This window comes from Epinephelus lanceolatus, chromosome 1 (genome assembly GCF_041903045.1).
Source record: "Epinephelus lanceolatus isolate andai-2023 chromosome 1, ASM4190304v1, whole genome shotgun sequence".
NCBI classification, from domain to species: Eukaryota; Metazoa; Chordata; class Actinopteri; order Perciformes; family Serranidae; genus Epinephelus; species Epinephelus lanceolatus.
In genome coordinates, this window is record NC_135734.1 from 32,288,900 (window position 1) to 32,310,000 (window position 21,101).

The 21,101-nt window shown below is 40.5% G+C and overlaps 1 protein-coding gene across 1 annotated transcript in view; it reads right to left on the minus strand.

Moving 5' to 3' along the window:
* The window catches only part of slc6a11b (solute carrier family 6 member 11b), a 46,239-nt gene extending 39,534 nt beyond the window's left edge, over positions 1-6,705 (minus strand). The window contains exons 1-5 of the mRNA XM_033627075.2: positions 6,374-6,705; positions 5,482-5,709; positions 4,158-4,292; positions 3,636-3,776; positions 3,377-3,458 (exon numbers count right to left, since the gene is read on the minus strand). Coding sequence (XP_033482966.2) covers positions 3,377-3,458; positions 3,636-3,776; positions 4,158-4,292; positions 5,482-5,692 — 569 coding nt within the window. The 5' untranslated portion in view covers positions 5,693-5,709; positions 6,374-6,705. The remainder of the gene's footprint in view (positions 1-3,376; positions 3,459-3,635; positions 3,777-4,157; positions 4,293-5,481; positions 5,710-6,373) is intronic.
* Positions 6,706-21,101: the final 14,396 nt, after the last annotated feature.

Genomic DNA, 21,101 nt, shown 5'->3' on the forward strand with positions numbered 1-21,101 from the left:
CTGCTATGGGACTCGCCGCTGACGTGCCCGGTGGATCTCGGCCGTAAGTCCCACTGTCGGCAGGGTGGAAATAAGTCAAAGTGTGGCGGAGGCAGGGACAGTTTTTGCTATGGGCAATGTGGGTGACCACGCAGGGCGCAATCTATGTGAGGGCGCACAAGCGCCCTCCAAAAAAACCCAAAACAAACAAACAACAACAAAAAAAAAAAACTCTCCAGTTTTCTAGACTACCGCTCATTTCCACGTCAAGTTAGTGGAGTGGGCGCTGGGGCGCCCCTATTATCATGGCGGTTGTGAGAGGAATACGGCGGAGGATCATAGTGCACAAGATAACGGCTTACCGCGACACAGAAGTCCGACTCCAGGTCCAGTAATTTCCTCTTTCATTGGTGTCATGACTGCCCAGTAGTACCTGGACAACTGAGCCGTGGCAGCACACAGGTATGTAGCGTGTCAGAGGAGAAACGAGCCGTTCACATTTCTCTCTTGTGGCAGCCAGGTAACGGTCCACAAACCTCACCGCACTTTAGGGACTGTTCTTTACTTATGAAGGGACTGTCAGGGGAGGAGGGTGGCTGGTTGATTTTTATCTTATTTATTTATTTTATTTTGATCCCCCTTATGTTAATCACTTATTGATGCAGTTAGGGACCGTTCTCCACGGCCAGGCTGTCGGCTGGGTGGGGATAAGTCAAAGTGTGGCGGAGAAGAGGGACCGGGAAAAGAGGCTCCGTTCTCCCCATAGTTAGGTACCGTTCGCCATGGTACCGCTGCTGGGCAGGGTGGAAATAAGTCCTGCAGAGTTTCAGAGGACCTGGAGAATGTTTTAGGATAGTAATAACATTATATAAGATAATCATATTGCAAAGATAATATATATAAGATAATAACATTAAAGACAAAATTAAATTGCAATACTTTTTCAAAACTTGATGATTTTACCAGTCTGTACATTTTGTATACAAATTCATTAAATAATTTTGCTTGTAAATGTCTATTTGCATCATGTTTATTACGGAAAACACATTATTTGATCAATTTACATTGTGCCCCTAAAGTTCTTTGTGTGCTCCTTACTTTTTCAACTTAGGAGCACATGTGCTCCTTGGGAAAAAAGTTAGCGTCAAGCCCTGTGTATTTAAGCAAGCTGCTCAGCAGTACAGAGTTATCGAGCTAATAGAATCCAACAGAGGGCTTGTAATAGTCAACTACAGCTCTACAACTAAAACCTCCTCTTCAGTGATACGCCCACAGGTGTAGGCGCAAGATACGGGGCACCTTATCAGTGATTATGACATCATAGCTCGTCGGCGGTGGTGAATCAACAGTGTGTTTCCTGTTTGTTGAGGCAAAGCCAGCCAAAAGCATTGATGGAGGATGAGAAGCGAGACTCGGTGCCACAGAGCTACAAGGTGCTGCCAAATCTTTGCCACCGAGTTCACCCCCGGAGCTCCTGACCAGCCATTGATCATCATGACATGTTCTTGGTGGCCGGCCACAGGCTAGGTCCAACACAGCCCCCCTGTCCCTCCCTGGTCAGCCGAGAGGGCAAGATGTGAACACTAATGTGTGTAAATATACTTGTTTGAGCTCTCAAATGTATGTGAATTGGTTTTATATGAGTGCAAAGTGTGACCTGTGTGCACACTGTGTCTAGGATTATAACAAAGCAGGTGTGCGAGTTTAGATAATACCGGTATCTAGCAATTTTTCAGGGACTGAGCATGGTTCAAACTACAGCTAAGCAAACGGAAGGCAGGTATCTTCTACATGGTCACATAAATAATGTATAGCCAACATTAAGAGTATTTGCCAAAGTTAGCTTTACCAAAGAAACATGTCTAATTTTCTTTCTCGTGTGAATTTTTGACATGCAAAAATTAACAAATGATTGCATCCTCTTGGAGACTCCGAGAGGATGAGGCTTTAATATCTCGTGTTCAGTCTTTTCTTTTGGTTCATTTAAAAAAAACTGCAACTTCCAGGGCTGAAGTGCCAAAAACTGCAGTTCCCCAAATGGCCACTTGAGGGTGGCTCCAGAGGCGAGTCAATCCCCATAGACCCCCATGTTAAAATGCCCACCTTTACAGCAGAAATAAACATGTTCACAGCCTGGTTCTAAAATCCATTTTCGTCTCATGACAGCTGTACAGTTTTCAATTTTATTAATGTTTAAAGTTACGCATAATTAAGGTCACTGTGAGCAACAGGCTGTCTGCTGGTAGTGTCCCAAGGCTCTCATTCAAATCTACTCCTCGCTCCCCCACAGCTCCAACCTCTCACCCAAATATGGTCCAAAAATCCAAAATGGCGGCGGCCAAAATGCCAAACTCAAGGCTTCAAAACAGCAGCCCACACACTAAAGGGTGACGTCACCATGGCTACGTCCATTATTTTATACAGTCTATGCTCCAGACATATCACTACTTAAATGATGCACTGGTAATAGTACTGCACATATGCCCAAAATTAATCACATTTATACAAAAGCTTTTGTTTGACAGTCTTTTTATCAAGCTCTTATTCAGTGTTTAAAGCTTTGAATTTTAAAGTGTAAAGATGCAATAATTAAACCATGTAAATAAACTTCCATACAGATGGCAACATACAGCTTGTTTAACTCGCTGCACCGATGTTTGTTTATGCTGTATATACAGTACGAATCATGACAGTCTGTGTTGGCATCGATTAAACAAAGCCTGGCAGGTTGCTACTTTTGCCAACGACATGGTGGTTGGCTTTTTGGCCATGTCTTGCTCTGTGGTCAGGTTCATGTTGCTGGCTCAAATCTGATGTTTTCATTACTCTGTTACACAAATCATGTCACTTAATTCTGATTTCGACACAAAAATATATATTGCATTTTAAACTTAACCATTTCACTGCAATATATAGGTTAAAAAAAGAGAGATTCAACCCAGTAGTGTAAACATAGCCACTGGCAGCGAGACAGGAAGTGTGGTCAGCATTACACAATGACAAGGCCTGATCCGCTGCCACACACATGGCTCTAGCTGGGAGACAGCTGGCCTACCAGGGCCTGTTGACACACAAATATGAAAAGGGCTGACTAATTATTGGGGGAGAGGTTGAGGGGGAGGAAGGGGGCAGGGAAACAGTCTGGAGCTGTCAGAAGCTCTGATTTTTAACATTACGTTAGACAATGACATTAAAGGAGGACTTCAGACGTAACTGACAGAGCATCTCCTCGTGGTGCTATACACAAACTGTGGTACCATTAATATTTATACCCACAGAGATGAAAGCCATCATTGTAGTATGCTCTCCAATGGGACTTTGCACACTCAAACAGATCTCATATGAAGACTAATGAACATGACAGAACATGAAAAAAATTAATAAAAAATGTACTCACTCCCAGAACTCGATGACTGGAGAGGTGGCATTGGGGTTTGTAATGTTGGTGGCATTTTCTCCGTAGTAGTCGACACAGTTCTCTGTGGATACACAATGAGGTGGCATTATTTTTAAGAGCAAACCACAGGTATATGTGAAGATATGCACATTAAATCCTTGGATATATTTTCTATTTCCTTCCTCTTAAAACAAATGAGATGCACATTATTTTTTTAGTTTGCAAGAATAATTTCTTGTCCACTGTTCCCTCCTCCTACCTGTGTTCCAGTAGTGCCCACAGCCAGCCCACGGCAGCTCAGTGGTGAAGCAGTTGAAGAGGTAGAAGATGGCCCAGGCGAGGATCACTACATAGTACACGTTTAGATGAGCTTCAATCACCTGCGTTGCATAGCCAATACCTAAAAAGAAAAATATTATTGAATTATTGTCACCTGCAAGTATTCACAGCTGCGTGACAAATGTCAGTAAGAGACCTGTAGGAGCCCACGGCTTCAACAGGAACATGACAGTTAAAAGAGTTGCTCAGGATCATCATTAAGAAATACAATTAGATTCCCTGGCAAGTGCTTTGCAGTTGAAACATGTTCATTTTGTCTGTTTTCCCATGTTAAATAAGTGCAGTTACCTGTGAGTGCTGGTGTTCTGTCTACTACGCACATGCATGACTCAAGTTCCATCAGCCCCGACTATTATGTCTCCAAATAATTTATGATTTTCTATTCAATTATTAAAATCCTGAGCAGACCCTGATAAAAGATATGACGTGCGTGTTTTCTCACCCTCGAAGAGCGGGCAGACTTTCCTCCAGCAGGTGATGCCTCCCTCACTGGTGAACTGACCCAGGGCAGTCTCCAGGAAAAACACCGGGATACCGCAGCACACGAAGAAGATGACATACGGAACGAAGAACGCACCTTTGTGCACACAAAAGAAAATACATAGAGAGCATAAATACCACTTGATTAATACTTGAATAAAAGTCACACAGCTTGATAGTTCAAAATTAACTGTAACCTGTAAACAAGTACGAAAGGAGCAATTCATAAAATTCAGATGAAAGCACTCACTATGATGTCACACTCATACTGCAAAATGACCTTTTCAGGTTGTAAGGAGGATCCATACTGTGCTGTCTAATGGTGCCTAATGAGGGAACCCACCTCTTTTATTGACACGATTGTGCATAATGGATGAAATTATAAAGGACATCATCATATTTTGGTACTTCTCTTGCCAGTTTTGTAAAAGTGAAAGCTCTTAGAAACAAAACTGACCTCCCTCGTTAGTGCCGTAGAAGATTAAAGAACTGGTCTTACTTGTTTTACTCAGAAATGCGCCTTTTACATTTTAAAAATTATCAATGTTGTAGTACTCAGATCAGTCTTGTTCTCTAGACCACTTTTTGAAGGTCTCGGCCTTGTTTCAGACTCGACCACCTTTTTACTCTGTCTTGTCTTGAGCTACTACAAACCCAGGACAGACCCAGGATTTTATTTCAAGACCAGTCAATATCACAGTCGCAGGGATGTCACTTAATTGCCTGTGCAAAAAAGGAGTGTTTAATAAAGATGGTTAAGTTGATTTTAGCTCTGTAGTGTTTGTATTTGTTTCTCATAGAAAACAAATGAAATTTCCCACACATACAATTCACATTTGCAATACCATCTGATTCTCATGGTACACTTTTACAGTATGGTAATAAAAGAGGTGAGTGAAGAGGAATCTTTGTTTGTGTCCTGTGGGTGTTTTATGGGAATGTGGATCTTTCAGATTAATTTGAGGATTGCCTGGTTTTAATGTTACACATTTTATTATAAGTTTTGTCATGTCCTGTGGGACTCGCTCTGGTCTGGTCTTGGTCTTCACTCGGTCTCGGTTTAGGTGGTCTTGACTACAACACCGGATTATATCCTATCTTAATTATGTATCTAATCAGGGATAAAATTTGTTTGTTTTCTTTCAGTTCTTGCCTGTCTTGCCTCTCCCGTCCAGCAAAGGATCTTGACTTATGTCCACCGCTTTTCTAACACAAAAACCTCTCCTACCACCTTGAGTCTTATGTTTATGTCCATACATCTAACACAGATAAGGGAAATTATTTACCTCCTCCATTCTTGTAGCAAAGGTAAGGAAACCTCCAGACGTTGCCCAACCCGATGATCTCTCCAGCCACAGACAGGACAAATTCGATCTTGTTGTTCCATTGGCCCCTCTCATTGTACTCCCTGTTGTCTAGGCTGGAGCTGGACCCTTCCGGGTCTCTGCCATCCTCTGGTTTACCGTTTATAACAGGCCCGCTCTTCTCAGCTGTCATGACGCTCCAGCAGCCCGCTGTGAGCGGGAGAGAAAAAACACAAGGACACAAGATTTTAAAAAGGTGACCTCATAACCCAAACTTTAATGGATTCACTGACTTTTTCTGGAATTTGTATCTTTCCTGGGTACTGTCCCATTAATGCAAAACCACGCCCATTGAAGAGTTCACATGTATGTGTAGGTTCAAATCAAGAGAAAGGAGTCCAATTCATTTTCACTTATTATGTAACTGCTCAGCCCTTTAATAAGACATATAAAGGAGCAGTGTGGTGTGATACCTCATTAACTTTTGAGTCAACTAAAGGACAACAACATCAAGAATGAAACAGCAGAAGAGACACTGTACATGAATGTTGTCTGACCAGAATGAGGAGGCTTGTAAGTGGGCAGATTAAAAATCTTTCAGTAACCTGCAACTACTAACTCCTGTGAACACTGGCTCACTGAGTTCACTGTAACATCACTGTTATGCAGCATTTAGATAAAAAAAATAACTTATTAACTTGTTGAAATACAGTTGCAGCCTACCTTAAACTCTATCAACCCAAACATTATCTACTGTACTTACTATATGTAAGTTAGCAGCCTAATAATTACTTAGTCACATTGCAATTAAAAAAACTTAAATGATCACGCAAATAGAAATCAAAGACATGAAACATTGAGCCGCTTTACTCACCAGTCTCCTATGGAAGAAGTGGCAAACCTCCTTTTGGCTCCCGCGATGATGCGCACTAACAATTGCCTTTACAAAACACAGGGTGGTTAAGCCTGATCAGGGGGGTGGAAAAAAAGGAGAGAGGGGGGCAAAAGAGAAAAATGAGAACAATCTGGGTCCGCGTTGAGGAAAGTGGTTTTGTTGAGTCTCCCGTCTATATAAAGGAAGATCCCAGACGTGGCAGAGTGACGGTAGATCTTGCACCAGGCGATGGATAACCTGCGACTGCGCTCCCACCCTCCAAGCGGTCCACTCTCAAGCGCCTCTAGTTGGATAACAGCCATGTGGTAACCAGTCTAGCTCTCACATCAGCGTTACCACGGCGCACAGAGAGCAGGGTGACATGAGGAGAGACGGGCTAAACACGAGGAAAAAGTTGGGTTGGTCTAAGTTTAAGCATGAGCTCTGGAGTTTTTCTAATTTAACATTAAGTAGCGTAAGTTACTGTATGATTATTACAGCCATCACATTTGCATGTCTTCAGATTCATGGGTGGTGAGAAAAATAAAGGCACTGATTTCAAAAACGCTGCAACAAAATGATGCACCATTATTTACCATAAGGTCGTGCCTATAGTATTATAAGTTGTAAATTCAGCATGCAACCAGTCAGTTTTAACACTAACAATATTTTGCAAGCATTACTTTTTCCAATCTGGATCTTATTTACATATTTATGTCCATACTGACAATAATAACACACATTGAATCAACAAAGACCTGCAGCCTCATATGTAACGTTAACAGTAGGCTAAACAAACCGGTGTGCGCAGATGAATGAAAAGCTAGCTTTGTTAGCATAGCAAGTTGGCAATTAGCCTAGAGTTGGTGTTTTGTCCCGTCAATATGTGTCCCCTTCACCATAACCCAACCAAAACCGTTAGCCCTAGACCCAAACAACAAAGAGGTGCTCATATTAACAGGAGGGGGGGGGGGGGGGGGACGACGACACTGTTTGATGGTGGACACTAACGTTATTCGATATAATAACGGTAACTTTATGCACTTAGCTAAACTAGCTAATTCTGTATTACTATGACAGCAATGGGAAGTTAGCAAAGTGAGCATGACCCATTGTCAGAATTTTAATTATACTGTTCTCATACAACTTTCTTACGAATATACACACACAAAGGTTAGCATCATATCTAGCTTATTAACGCCACACTATTGATGTTACATTGTATTATAAAGTCACAGGGATGCACCTGTTACACATCGGTATCGGCCAATATTCGCCTCCTTGACTGCCATGAGTCAATCAAAGTTCAGATTTTATGATTTATATGATTTATCACTTTATATTATTATGATAAGATTATCATACACAGGCCTATCAGCAAATAAAATCACCTTTATCGAAGGCAGTGATGTTTTTCTGTTGTGTCATATCAAATCTGCGCAGGCAATAAAAAGTATGTCCCAGTCCCAGAACAAAATGGCGTCCAGTCCTCCCGGTTGCAATCAATAAAAAAGTGTTAGGGAGGAACAGTTATCTTTCCTGACGTTGTGAGAGCGAAAGGACGCAGTAAACTCACTATCGATGCATCAGGGGATGTACTATATTGTTTCTTTGATAATGCTACACTGTGAGCAAGAAATCCGCGTTTAAATCAGCCGGAGGAGAGCTAATTAATATTAGCTGTTAGCAGCCGTTGGTCGGAACTAACTGCCAACAGACATTGCATTGAGTTACATTATGATGTGTTCAAGCCTATGGTAAATTATAACGTTCTCTTGATGCGTTCAAATTTAATCGTGTAAAATGCAGCTTTTGCTGAGGAACTTGAATAAATTCATTTGTTTGATGGAGAAATTTGTTGTTTTCCTTGTCATCGAAAATAGATATTGGAAAAGGTATTATAATATTTATAGTAAACAGCCTTCTGAAGTCGTTTTATTATGTTTTTCATGTCAAAGAAGGTTATTTTGAATGTTGAATGTTCACATAATTTTTCTAATAAAGATTTCTTTGTTTCCCTGACACAAATGGGGGAATAAATAACAAAAAAACAAAAACACTGGTATCAGCTATCGGCCAAATTGTTATTTTCAACATGGGCATCAGCCTAGAATTTCACAATTGGTGCACTCGTAGTTACATAGGTTACAATTAAGGCAAGTTACATTACTTTGGTTTGGTATAGGAAAAAATATTGCACGATTTACTCTAAAAAGTTCATTTGGTTTCACATGGGACACAAACACTGGTGTCCTAGGGGCAAAGTCCTGGGAAAAGTCCTTCTTTACTACCGTCAGTGAATTGATCACACGATCGCAGCCTTCAGTTACTGGCTCATGATAATGTGTGATATATACGAATTTTAATGCATTCTTTTTCGAAGGTAGCCTATACATAAAACGGTGCGCAAGAACAGCCTGGAATAAGACCTATGTTGAAAAATTGTACACACATAGTTTGCCTGCACTTGAAGTCAGCTTTTAACTAATTCTAAGATAGCATTAATGTGTCACCAGTGGGTTTACATTTAAATCTTGATTTTAGAAAATTAATTTTGAGTTTCCAATGTAGACTATACTCAATAACAATATGACAAATTAATTATGTGATCAAAAAATCATTTCTGCTTTAGAGCCCGCCGATATATCAGCATTATGCAAATATTAGTATTCTATCAGTATCAGCACATATGTCATCAGATACAAATCAAGATACTGCAGTAAGGAAATGGCTGAATATATTCATCAGGTCTGCTGCTCACCCTTGCAGCCAATTTTTCCCAGTGGCCACATGCAATATCGCAGCGAAAAAATCCCCCGTGGCCCAAGAAGTATTTTCCCCGTAGGCCATCGTTATTAAAGAGACGTCTGTAAAACTGCAATCAGGACACCTCCACATGCAAACAAGGTCAATTACAAATCTTTATACTATTTATTTTTTTAGCCATGGAGGTTTTATATTTGTAAAACTTTCCTCAAGCCTAGAAAAGCTTTTTAAAAATCCATGACATCATCACAATGTAAAGTCAATGAGCCGAAAGAGAACTCGCAGGCAGGTCCAGCAGGAGAAACACTTGAAGGGCCACATACCGCGGAAGAAAACCTGAATGCTTGGAACTTTTTTGGCATGTACCAGGCGAGCAACTCCATTGGAACGAATAGGTGCCACCTTGGCGTCCAGTATCTAGTTATAATGAGAAATCAATTAATGATATAAATTTTGAAGTTTAGAAGTTTGTTTGCCCACCAGTAAGCACAGTTGGCAAGTTTATTTTTCTGCGTAAAATGTCCTGCTAAGAAAATATTTTGGTCAACATTTTTTCATAGCTACAGTTAAGGGATCCTTGTCAAAAGCATTTGTTTAACTACCTGTTTTTGTTAACTATTTATAAACTCTCATATATCGGTATAATATCAGTCTGGCTGTTTGCATAAACATGTTCATGAGTCATGACAACACATAAATTACATTTAAAAAATCCTCTACACATAATGAAAGGTTAAATATTTTGTTCACCTGAAGAGTTTGTTGGTTGAAGGCTTGTGGGAAGTCAAGCCTCTGCGTTCAGAGAGGCAGTGACCCCGTTTGATTTATGAATTGATGTCAACAGTCTGGTTCCCTTTGTCAAAGCAGTTGCTCCTGGGGCTTTGCACTCAGCATACCAACTCACACCTCTTTGTCCCCTCTAGAAGTCACTCTGCACCCGAGCATACAATATGATCTGGTTTCCTCATTTAAAGACATTAGATTGCTGTCGTCACCAGCTAATGATGAATGATCAGCCTATCATAACTTAATAACCCATGCTGCTTGAAGAACAATTATTCCTTATTGGCTTTCTTTAAAAAAAGAAGTTTATAGGGTTTGTTCATACACAAGTTGACTGCCTGGTTTCCAGGCGTGATAGACTCGGTGCACTAGGAACTCCCCTGACTCTAAAAGCCTGACCTAGTCTCTAAGAATCCCTTCACGCAAGGGTCACTCGTCATTAGAAGCTTAAAGGAAGTGCCCTGCATAAAAAGTATGGCCACCCAAAGTGGCTGGCAAACACTCACTGTGCTTTTCAGGCAGAGTCAAGTCCTTTATTTATGTTGCCCTGTACAACATTATCAGAGGAGGAATGCTCCATGAGGGTAAAACTGATCATTTCTTGCAGGTATGAGGCTGCTGCAGAGGCTCATGTTCCTGTTTTCATGCTCCTTTGCTCTCTTGATAACAAGTGTCAGATTTATTCCTTGAAAGTGCTCAGTGTAGCTGCAGTGTGATGAGTGTGGTGATATAAGTACACAAAATAACTTCTGACCTCATCAACTGCAGTGACAGACCACATTCTCACACTTAGGGAAGGCCCAGAGTGAGCTGTGGACTACAATATGAGGGAGACTGCCTCCAGAAGACATGTGTTAGAAAAAGAAAACCTTTCACTCCATCACCGGATGCTCTGTTGTCAAGACGGCTACAGGTCATTCTCTTCAACCATTATCCCCCTGGCCTACTGACTCCTGAACAAGCAAGATGCTTCAGAGCAATTGGCCGCCTCGCTCCAAAGGGACCACAATCTTGTTGTTCCATTGGTTGTCGGGGTCGGGAGGAACAGAGTCACTTTGCTGTCCAGTTAGGACACTGGACAAAAAAAGACTCGTTGCTAAGATACCTCATCAGTCTTTTACAAGGTGCTGCGACTGAGAGGGGGTATAAGCTTAGATTAGATAGGTGGACTGAGAGAAGTGGAGTATGTTAGAGGCAGACGTAGAAGGAAAAGAAGCAGAAAGGGAAGACGCAGAATGAAAAATGAAGGACAGTGAGAGCAGGAGAGTGGATAAAGCTGTCTGCGTCTCTCTCGCCCTCTCACATGATGTTATATAACAGTGGGAGGCTTCTTTTTTTCATTGTTTTGTAAATGCTGAACCTCTCTATAGCAAACATCATTTTACTTGGAGTAAAAAGTGCACTAAACAGGTCCGTGCATTTTCACAGTGAAGTTCAGTTTGCTCATTTTGCATTTCGCTATGCATGTTTTTAATTGTTGGCTTCTGAGCAGATTTTCAGTGCTCATTATTCCACATTAGCAAAAACTGGAAAAGCAGACGAGAACAGACTGTGTTTACTTCTGCTGCATAATTTTTGTTTTGGACTTAAACCACAAAATGCACAAATCCACTTCATGGGGCTTATGGAGTATAACTGGACACCCATTACTTGCCAGAACAAGTACCAAACACGACTTCACGCAGAACAAGGTCTCAAAGATCTAGTGTGTAGGATGTAGGAGAAATTTTCGGCAGAAATTGAATATAATGTTTTCTTCAGTGTCTAATCACCTGAAAACAAGAATGGCTGTATTTTTGTTAACTTAAAATGAGCCACTTATATCTAAATAGGGAGCAGGTCCTCGTTTACAGAGTTCGCCTTGTTTCTACAGTGGCCCAGAATGGACAAACCAAACAATCGCTCTACATAGGGCCTTTTGCGTTATCATGTTTTTTGTGTCAGCCCCTCCACATTGAGAGCATCAGGAATAACAGATTTTTTTAACATAAAACTGTCTTATTCTGTGTTTTTACTAGTTTAAATTACCACTTCCATTTGTTTTGAAGAGTAAGAGACCTCTGTGGATAATTAGACTCCTACAGGCACTCCTAAAACCTCATGAAAGTCTGGATCTCAAGTTATCAAAGTTAAAAATTGAGCACACATTAGCTGGTGCTGGGAAAGCATGCCGTCTGCAATGAGGGTAGGAGAAACACTGATTTGTAACATGAAACTGTCTTATTTTGTGTTTTTAACTGATTTAAATCACCTGATCTGTTTGTTTGGAGAGGAAGAGACCTCTGCAGATTATTCAGCCCATGGTAATAACCTCCTGAACGTCTGGATCACAAATAATGTGAGCAAAAATTAAGTTATCAGAGATAATAGGTGAGGACACATTAGCAGGTAGTCTGTTATGTCCCAAGCAGCATAGGAGATGGTCTTATTTGTAATGTGAAACTGCTTTATTCAGTGTTTTTAACCGTTTTAATCACTGGGTCCATTTGTTTTGGAGACGAGGAGACCTCTGTGGATAATTTGGCTTCAAGTAAAAACCTCCTGAACAGTTAACACTAAGGAATTCTAACTGAGAGAAGTTTCATCTGGTTGCAGTCTCCAATTCTCACCACTAGATGGCACTAAATCCTTCACACTGGACCTTTAATATTTAGAGAAAATATCCTCCAGTTAGAGTAGCATGTGTAACATGCTGTCATAAAGAGATCGGCTACACTTCATACTGTATTCTACAGAACAGAGACATTAACAGGAACCTGACCTATTTTAGTTAAATAACTAGGAAAGACAAATATTCCTGAAGAAAATGTTGGTTTGCTCGCTGCCAAAATTTTTCAGTTAAAACATTTAATATAGGTTAAATACTGGAACAGTCAAAATAGATATCCCCAAAAAAGCTGAAACAGAGGTTAAAAGCAAAGTGCTCAGTTTCAGAGTAAGCAATGAATGAAGTTGAAGTGTGAATTTAAGCGTAACAGGGTGAAATTAATGTATTAGTTTATATGAAAGTACTGAAAGAAGCTGAAATGTCAGTAAAAATGTAGATGATAAATTAAGCTGGAAGTGTCACATGAAGTCCCGAGCGAAAACTGAAAGACTGTGTCAGTCAAAGTGTCAGCTGGAGTGTTGAGCACTCAGAGCAATAGAGAAGCAGAATTATATATCAACAGTGGGAGCTGTGTAAGTTAAAGGAGCTGAACTTACTTATTGTCCAAAGTTAAGACTTGAGACCTGATTTGACATGTCAGTCGACAGTTGAAGCCAAAGAGATGAATAAAATCAAAATGTCAGTTGATGTGTAAGTGGTGAACACATGTCCATCAGATACAAACCTCAGAGCCATCACATGTGTAGCACTCAACACTGATCACCCCATACACCAGGCATTTCCAAAGTATGATCCGGGGCCAATCATGGCCCACAGATTTTAAATAGTCTGTGTACAGTCCTGTACTATCACACAGTTTATAGACATGCACCAAGTTGGAACTCCAGAAATTGCAGAAATTGAAACTGAAACTGAAGCCATTTTATCACTCTCTTCAAAACCAAGAGACTCCTTTTACAATTACTGCATTTTTAACTGACAGAACGAAGTGGTTTCTGGTCTACTGCTGCCTGGATTGGTTAGTTTGTTTGTGTTATTGTGTGAGGCTTGGATCTGAACTAATGTGATGTCCAATTGCATGGGTGCAGATCTGATGACAAGTTTGGGGGGGACACAATCAGTTGTGATATTTTTTTTAATTGAACGCGTGCAAATCATGCCCACAGAGCGCTTGAGATTGCCAGCATATTTCACGATTTCATAGAGGCTCATCACCATCACCAAGTCATTCAAAAAGCACTACAAAGAGAATCATATGCTTACCTTTACTGTTTATTTCTCTTAAACAGCCAGTAGTACATGGAACCAGCCATCACCCTCCTTTTCACTGCTTCGCTGTTAGTTAATACTACTTCTAGTTTCAGGGTCTCAGGCATGTTATGTCCACTCACGTTCTCATCTCTCGCCTCTCACGGATTCCCATTTCTCCTCATCATCTTCCCTTTCTCCCAGTATATAGGACTACTGTATACATTTCAATCATTTAAGCTATTTAGAATTGGGGGGGACAATTTGTGTTTTTCGGCTGCAGCTCGTCTGTTCATCAGCCCCCGGGATCTGCAACCATGTCCAATTGCTCAGCTTCTGTGCCAGTTAGGAGGTTAGAGGAATATACAGTAGCTAATTTGAAAGATCGATAAGACACAACTCTCAAAGAAGGCTTGGCTCAGTCAGTCAGAGGCACATCAGGTGGGTTAGGTTAGCAAGTTAATGTGTAGCAACGTCATCATGCAGAAACTTGTGTTAGAAGTGCTTGGGAAATTAGCATTTTAACACTAAAACGTATGTACATTGACCAAAAGTTAAAAGTTTGGATTTAAATACATACATAAGGAAAACTTCTGGGAAGCCATAGAAGGATATGAAAACCTCAAAAAGACAAAACAGACAAAAAAGTGGAGTCAATAAACAGCTGGTTCTGATTAAACTTGTACACTGAATTAAAAGCTGACAGCAGCAAAGAAGGGAACAAATTTTAAACTTGACAGTAACAAGATGATTGGTCGACAGAGAACTTGGCAAAACACTCTCAGTCAGCTGTTTGAGTTGGAAGCAAGAAAAAAAAAAAAAAGAGAGTAATCATGTAGACGGTCTAATCTGTTAAACTTTTGCCAAGCTCCACTCTATAGGAGGATTTCTGAATGGAAATTGATCTGCCTTCGGTATGTTCAACATGTTTGACATGTTTGGAGCTGAGCCCGTTCAAAGCAAGAACCCAAAGTGAGTGACAAAAGACAAAGTCATAACTTCAGCCAGATCTGCCAGTCAGTGCCTCGCAATGCTAATGTTTCACCAAGTGTATAAACCTGCAGCTCAATGGAGACACCACCCCACATCTTCATATCAACAGCAATTTGTTTGAGCAACTCAACAAAACGCCCCCAGAACATTTCAACACGGGTCACTTCACTGAGAAAGCCTTAGCCCGCATTGATGCACAATTTTCACCATCAAAAAGAAACTGCGAGGGAAAGTGAAGAGAAAAGAAGCTAGGGGAAATGCGAGACAAAGAGCCCAGCGCAACAGATCCCAAACTCAGGTTCAACACACTCGCTGCAGCCAATCCAGTGCATCCATTCAGCCCACTTGAATTCAGTGTTCCTTTTATGCCCATGTGACAATTAGTCTGCTGTCCGACAAAAGGTGGTATTTACCTTCACGACAATAGTGTGACAGTATCAGATAATAGCATGAGGCTGTGATAATTAAGCTTGAGTCACAAACATACACGTGGGCATGCATATACACAGACACACACACCAGTACACACACACTCTGACCTCACCTTACTGAGTCCAATAGCTTTCTCTGCTTGGCAAGAGGGGAACGTTGAGTAGCTACCAACCAGGCCACCCAGTAGTGAGTGAGACCTGCCAGCAACACCCCCGTGCACATGCCAATGGAGCTGAGGAGGCTGATATTGGTATGCTGAATATTAATACTATCACAGACTGGTGTTTGTGTACCAGCATGCAAAGCCGCAGCGGAGACAATCACAGCACTTCGGGTTCAATCTGTCCTCTACACAACATTATATTACACAACTGTACTCTTACTACAGTACACATTTTATATTTTATACTAAAAATATCTATATTATTGAGTTTAATTTAAATAATATCTACTCATATCCTGAACCTAAGTACAGATTTGAGGTACTTGTACTTTACTTGAATATTTTCTTTTCATGCTACTTTATACTTTTACTCCATTTATCTGATAGGATGATAGGATTTTTGCATAAAAAACAATAAAAATTCATAAATTATAATATTTTGTTATAAATCAAGCTACATAACCGGTTACACCAGCACAGCTTAAACAATTACTCTATTAATTACTTAGCCAATTGACTGAAAATCTAGTGGTAACTATTTTGCTCAACATTTCAGTCATTTTCTTTTTATTTTATTATAATTTATTTTGAGTGTCTTTGAGCTTTTGTGGGCGGGTTCTTTCTGATTTTGTTTTTTAGATTTTTCTGCATTGGGTACTTTTACTTTCATACTTTAAGTTCAGTTTCCTGATTATACTTACTTACTTTTACTTAAGTAACATTTTTAATGCAGGACTTTTAGCTTTGACAATCTTTTCACAGTGTGGTATTAGTACTTTTACTTAGGTAAAGGAACTGCATACAGTACAGGCCAAAAGTTTGGACACACCTTCTCATTCAATGCGTTTTCTTTATTTTCATGACTATTTACATTGTAGATTCTCACTGAAGGCATCAAAACTATGAATGAACACATGTGGAGTTGTTTAAGAGTGCAGAAAAGAAATTTAGCATTTTGTCGGGGTTGAACTCATTATTTTTTAAGACAATTATTGAGTTTATAGACTTTCAGAAAATTGTGAAAATGCCGTTACAATCTCCCAGACTCCAAGGTGCCATCTTTAGTTTGATTTTTTTTTTGTCTGACCAGAAACTCAAGACTAAAAATTGTCTTATTTTCCTTTTTAGTAATTTAAAGCAGCTGTGCAGAACTTTACGTTTTCATTGATTATAGTGCCCCCCTTTGGTCGAAGCGGTATGACACCCACAGCCTGGTGTCGTAAAATTCCGACTGCAGCCGGCATTCAGCTTCATTCGTAAAATCTTGACTGCAACCGGCAATTACCGCATGCATTTGTTTTGGAGAGCGAGAGGAAAATCATAAATGTTCTGGTGTAGCTCTGAATTTCTTATAAACTGAGGACAACTGCCTGCTGTATATTTGTGCTCATGGTCACAGTCACAGATAATTTTGTGGCGTTTGTTGTAACGTTACTAGACAAAAGCGGTTCACATCAGCTAACGTTAAATATATATATATATATATATATATATATATATATATATATATATATATAGTACAGGCCAAAAGTTTGGACACACCTTCTCATTCAATGCGTTTTCTTTATTTTCATGACTATTTACATTGTAGATTCTCACTGAAGGCATCAAAACTATGAATGAACACATGTGGAGTTATGTACTTAACAAAAAAAGGTGAAATAACTGAAAACATGTTTTATATTCTAGTTTCTTCAAAATAGCCACCCTTTGCTCTGATTACTGCTTTGCACACTCTTGGCATTCTCTCGATGACCTTCAAGAGGTAGTCACCTGAAATGGTTTTCCAACAGTCTTGAAGGAGTTCCCAGAGGTGTTTAGCACTTGTTGGCCCCTTTGCCTTCACTCTGCGGTCCAGCTCACCCCAAACCATCTCGATTGGGTTCAGGTCCGGTGACTGTGGAGGCCAGGTCATCTGCCGCAGCACTCCATCACTCTCCTTCTTGGTCAAATAGCCCTTACACAGCCTGGAGGTGTGTTTGGGGTCATTGTCCTGTTGAAAAATAAATGATCGTCCAACTAAACGCAAACCGGATGGGATGGCATGTCGCTGCAGGATGCTGTGGTAGCCATGCTGGTTCAGTGTGCCTTCAATTTTGAATAAATCCCCAACAGTGTCACCAGCAAAACACCCCCACACCATCACACCTCCTCCTCCATGCTTCACAGTGGGAACCAGGCATGTGGAATCCATCCGTTCACCTTTTCTGTGTCTCACAAAGACACGGCGGTTGGAACCAAAGATCTCAAATTTGGACTCATCAGACCAAAGCACAGATTTCCACTGGTCTAATGTCCATTCCTTGTGTTTCTTGGCCCAAACAAATCTCTTCTGCTTGTTGCCTCTCCTTAGCAGTGGTTTCCTAGCAGCTATTTGACCATGAAGGCCTGATTGGCGCAGTCTCCTCTTAACAGTCGTTCTAGAGATGGGTCTGCTGCTAGAACTCTGTGTGGCATTCATCTGGTCTCTGATCTGAGCTGCTGTTAACTTGCCATTTCTGAGGCTGGTGACTCGGATGAACTTATCCTCAGAAGCAGAGGTGACTCTTGGTCTTCCTTTCCTGGGTCGGTCCTCATGTGTGCCAGTTTCGTTGTAGCGCTTGATGGTTTTTGCGACTCCACATTTAACAACACATTTAAAGTTTTTGCAATTTTCCGGACTGACTGACCTTCATTTCTTAAAGTAATGATGGCCACTCGTTTTTCTTTAGTTAGCTGATTGGTTCTTGCCATAATATGAATTTTAACAGTTGTCCAATAGGGCTGTCGGCTGTGTATTAACCTGACTTCTGCACAACACAACTGATGGTCCCAACCCCACTGATAAAGCAAGAAATTCCACTAATTAACCCTGATAAGGCACACCTGTGAAGTGGAAACCATTTCAGGTGACTACCTCTTGAAGCTCATTGAGAGAATGCCAAGAGTGTGCAAAGCAGTAATCAGAGCAAAGGGTGGCTATTTTGAAGAAACTAGAATATAAAACATGTTTTCAGTTATTTCACCTTTTTTTGTTAAGTACATAACTCCACATGTGTTCATTCATAGTTTTGATGCCTTCAGTGAGAATCTACAATGTAAATAGTCATGAAAATAAAGAAAACGCATTGAATGAGAAGGTGTGTCCAAACTTTTGGCCTGTACTGTATGTCCGCCACTACTGAGTTTAATTTAATAAATACCCAAATAAAACCAGTTAAAATGTCTTTCTGATGTGATCCTGCAAAAGTTGTAGGCGTAGATGGGCATATTTTCAGATAATGAGAATGTAGTTTTATATTATGTTGTGTTTACAGACATGTATTATAACTTTTGTTACACTTCCTGACCACAATGTGTCACTGTGAGATTGTGTGAAGTAGAGATACAGGTTGTAAGAGTGGTGGGGCGGAGGGATATGCAGACAGAGAAGAATAAGTACAGAGGTCGAGATGTATGCTACAAGTTTTAAGCGGTGTTAGAAAATTAGTGCACTGGTTTTCAAACCATAGTATACTGGTGGCACACAAGCTCCCTCTAGTGGCACACACTGGAATTTCCAAAGTATATTTTTAATTAAATAAAGTAAATATAAATTAATATAAATATATATAATGCTACCAAAATGCTACAACATTTCAAATGAAAATACTTTGAGAAAAATGTGAGATCCCTGAAATGTAATTTAAAATAAGTTTTACCTTTCCTGTAATATTTTTGAGTAGGTATAGCTGCAGGTGGAGCAACGACATGACCCGATCACCAGCTACATGATTCACCCACCATAACCTTCACCTCAGTTCACAATCGGCCTCCTTCGATCCAGAAGCAAAAGCCCTGAAGAAAATGCAGTTGGCATTTGGCGAGCCATGAAATATTAGGTTAAAAGAGAGGCGGTTAAGTTTAGGGTTACATCTTGCTACTTACAATGTGAGTCGCTAATTATAATGTCAATCACGTCTTCATATACAGTTAATTATAAAGTGGATTACTGGTATGTTTGGCCACATATTTGTTCACTACAACATGGTGTTGTAGCAGAGTCTGCAGGTTTGTCTTGTACTGGTGGTGGGCACAGTTTGTAGGGACATGTTGTGTACACTTCAAACATAGCGTGTCTACAGCGATGTTTTTGTAGCGTCATTTTTGTTTCAATGTCAGCCTTCTACAGTCACGTTCACGAATGTAGCCCACATATGTCCATTTTAGTTATGAGATAAACCACGACAGTAAGACTAAGCAGAGGTAAAATAAATGGTTTAAAAACAGGAACTCTAAGAGAAATGTGGATCAGCAGGACAATATATTTGCGCAGCCTTGCTGAAACTGAAGTGGATGACAATTAAGTGCAAATAGCTACATGAGCAGCAAAGTCTCCACAGCACCTGATGATGGGCTGGGCTTTGCGGTATATGAGAGTTGCGTGGAAGAGTTTCAGTGCCAGTTCCAGTGGTACCTCTTTAAACAGTGTGGTTGACAACAGTGAACAGAAATAATGTGCTGATGAGGAATAAATCTGCCTCCTGCTGAACAGGGTAGGCCCTATGCTACTGTATCTAATTTCAGTCACAGTGGAGGCACTTGGAGAGCCTAATATTTTCTGAGGTTGTACGCTGTGTAAAAAGTTTGACAACCACTGTATTAGTGTATGAACAATATAAAGCCTTACCTCACATAACTGAGCAGACAGTGTAATAAGTGTAAATAACTCTTCATTTGCTCTTTTGGTTTGGCTGAGTCAAGTCGCTTCTCCCACAGCACTGTTGTTGTGCTGAGCTGTTGACATAGAGTCTGTTTGACTGTCTAATAACTGAATGTTCACGCTGACGAGATCTTCCATCTGGATGTGGCAGAAAAGATTAATCATACTGCTGCACATGTAAAATGTTAAAGGCACTGCAGATCCCTCACAAGTGTTTCCACTTCTGTCTGATTGGACCTCAGCTCAGGGCTGAAGGTGGGCAGAGCCAAACTTTATGTGTCAACACACTACACACATACAGCACACTGTTTGTGTACTTAACACTACACCATAGTAGACTGGTAAGACCGTGACGCGAGTTCAACATTCTGTTTCACTCTCTGTATCAGTCTGGCCCTGCTGTTGCAGCGAAGTTATTGCAGAAAGAGAGTCAATAACAACAATTAACAAGATCAAGAGTATGCACTTGAGGAGTTTCTTGGAGGAAAAGTCGTTTTTGCAGTTCTTCTGACTGGATCTGGCAAAAGCTTGATTTATTAACTGGCTCCGTTTGTGATGAAGAAGATGTTTTGTTATCTTGATTGGCTGAAGTTTGTCTGTGTTGGCTGCAGAGTGGAGTTTGGCTGTGGTGTCAAAGTGATGGAATGGACTGATTGAAATCAAGACTGTTCTCTTATTAGAGATAACGGCACTGATTGTTTATCCAGTAAATAAAACATTTATGTGACAATGTCCTCCTCTGGTTATGTGATTGTCAGAAGCTGAGGTCTTTAACCATGAACATGATCTTTTCCTAAGCTTGAGTATTTTCAGCCAGGCTAGCAGCATGGCTCTAGGGATGGTAGCGTTGATCAGTTGGTCAGTGGGTCTACAACTTTGGTCCAGACTGAAATATCTCAACAACTGCTGGATGAATTGCCATGAAATTATATACAGACATTCATCATCCCCAGAGGATGTGTTTCAGTTAAGTTGGTGATTCCTTGATGTTTCCTTTAATGCCACCATGAGGTTGTCATTTATGGTTTTGAGTCAAGTGCATCAACAATCGTCA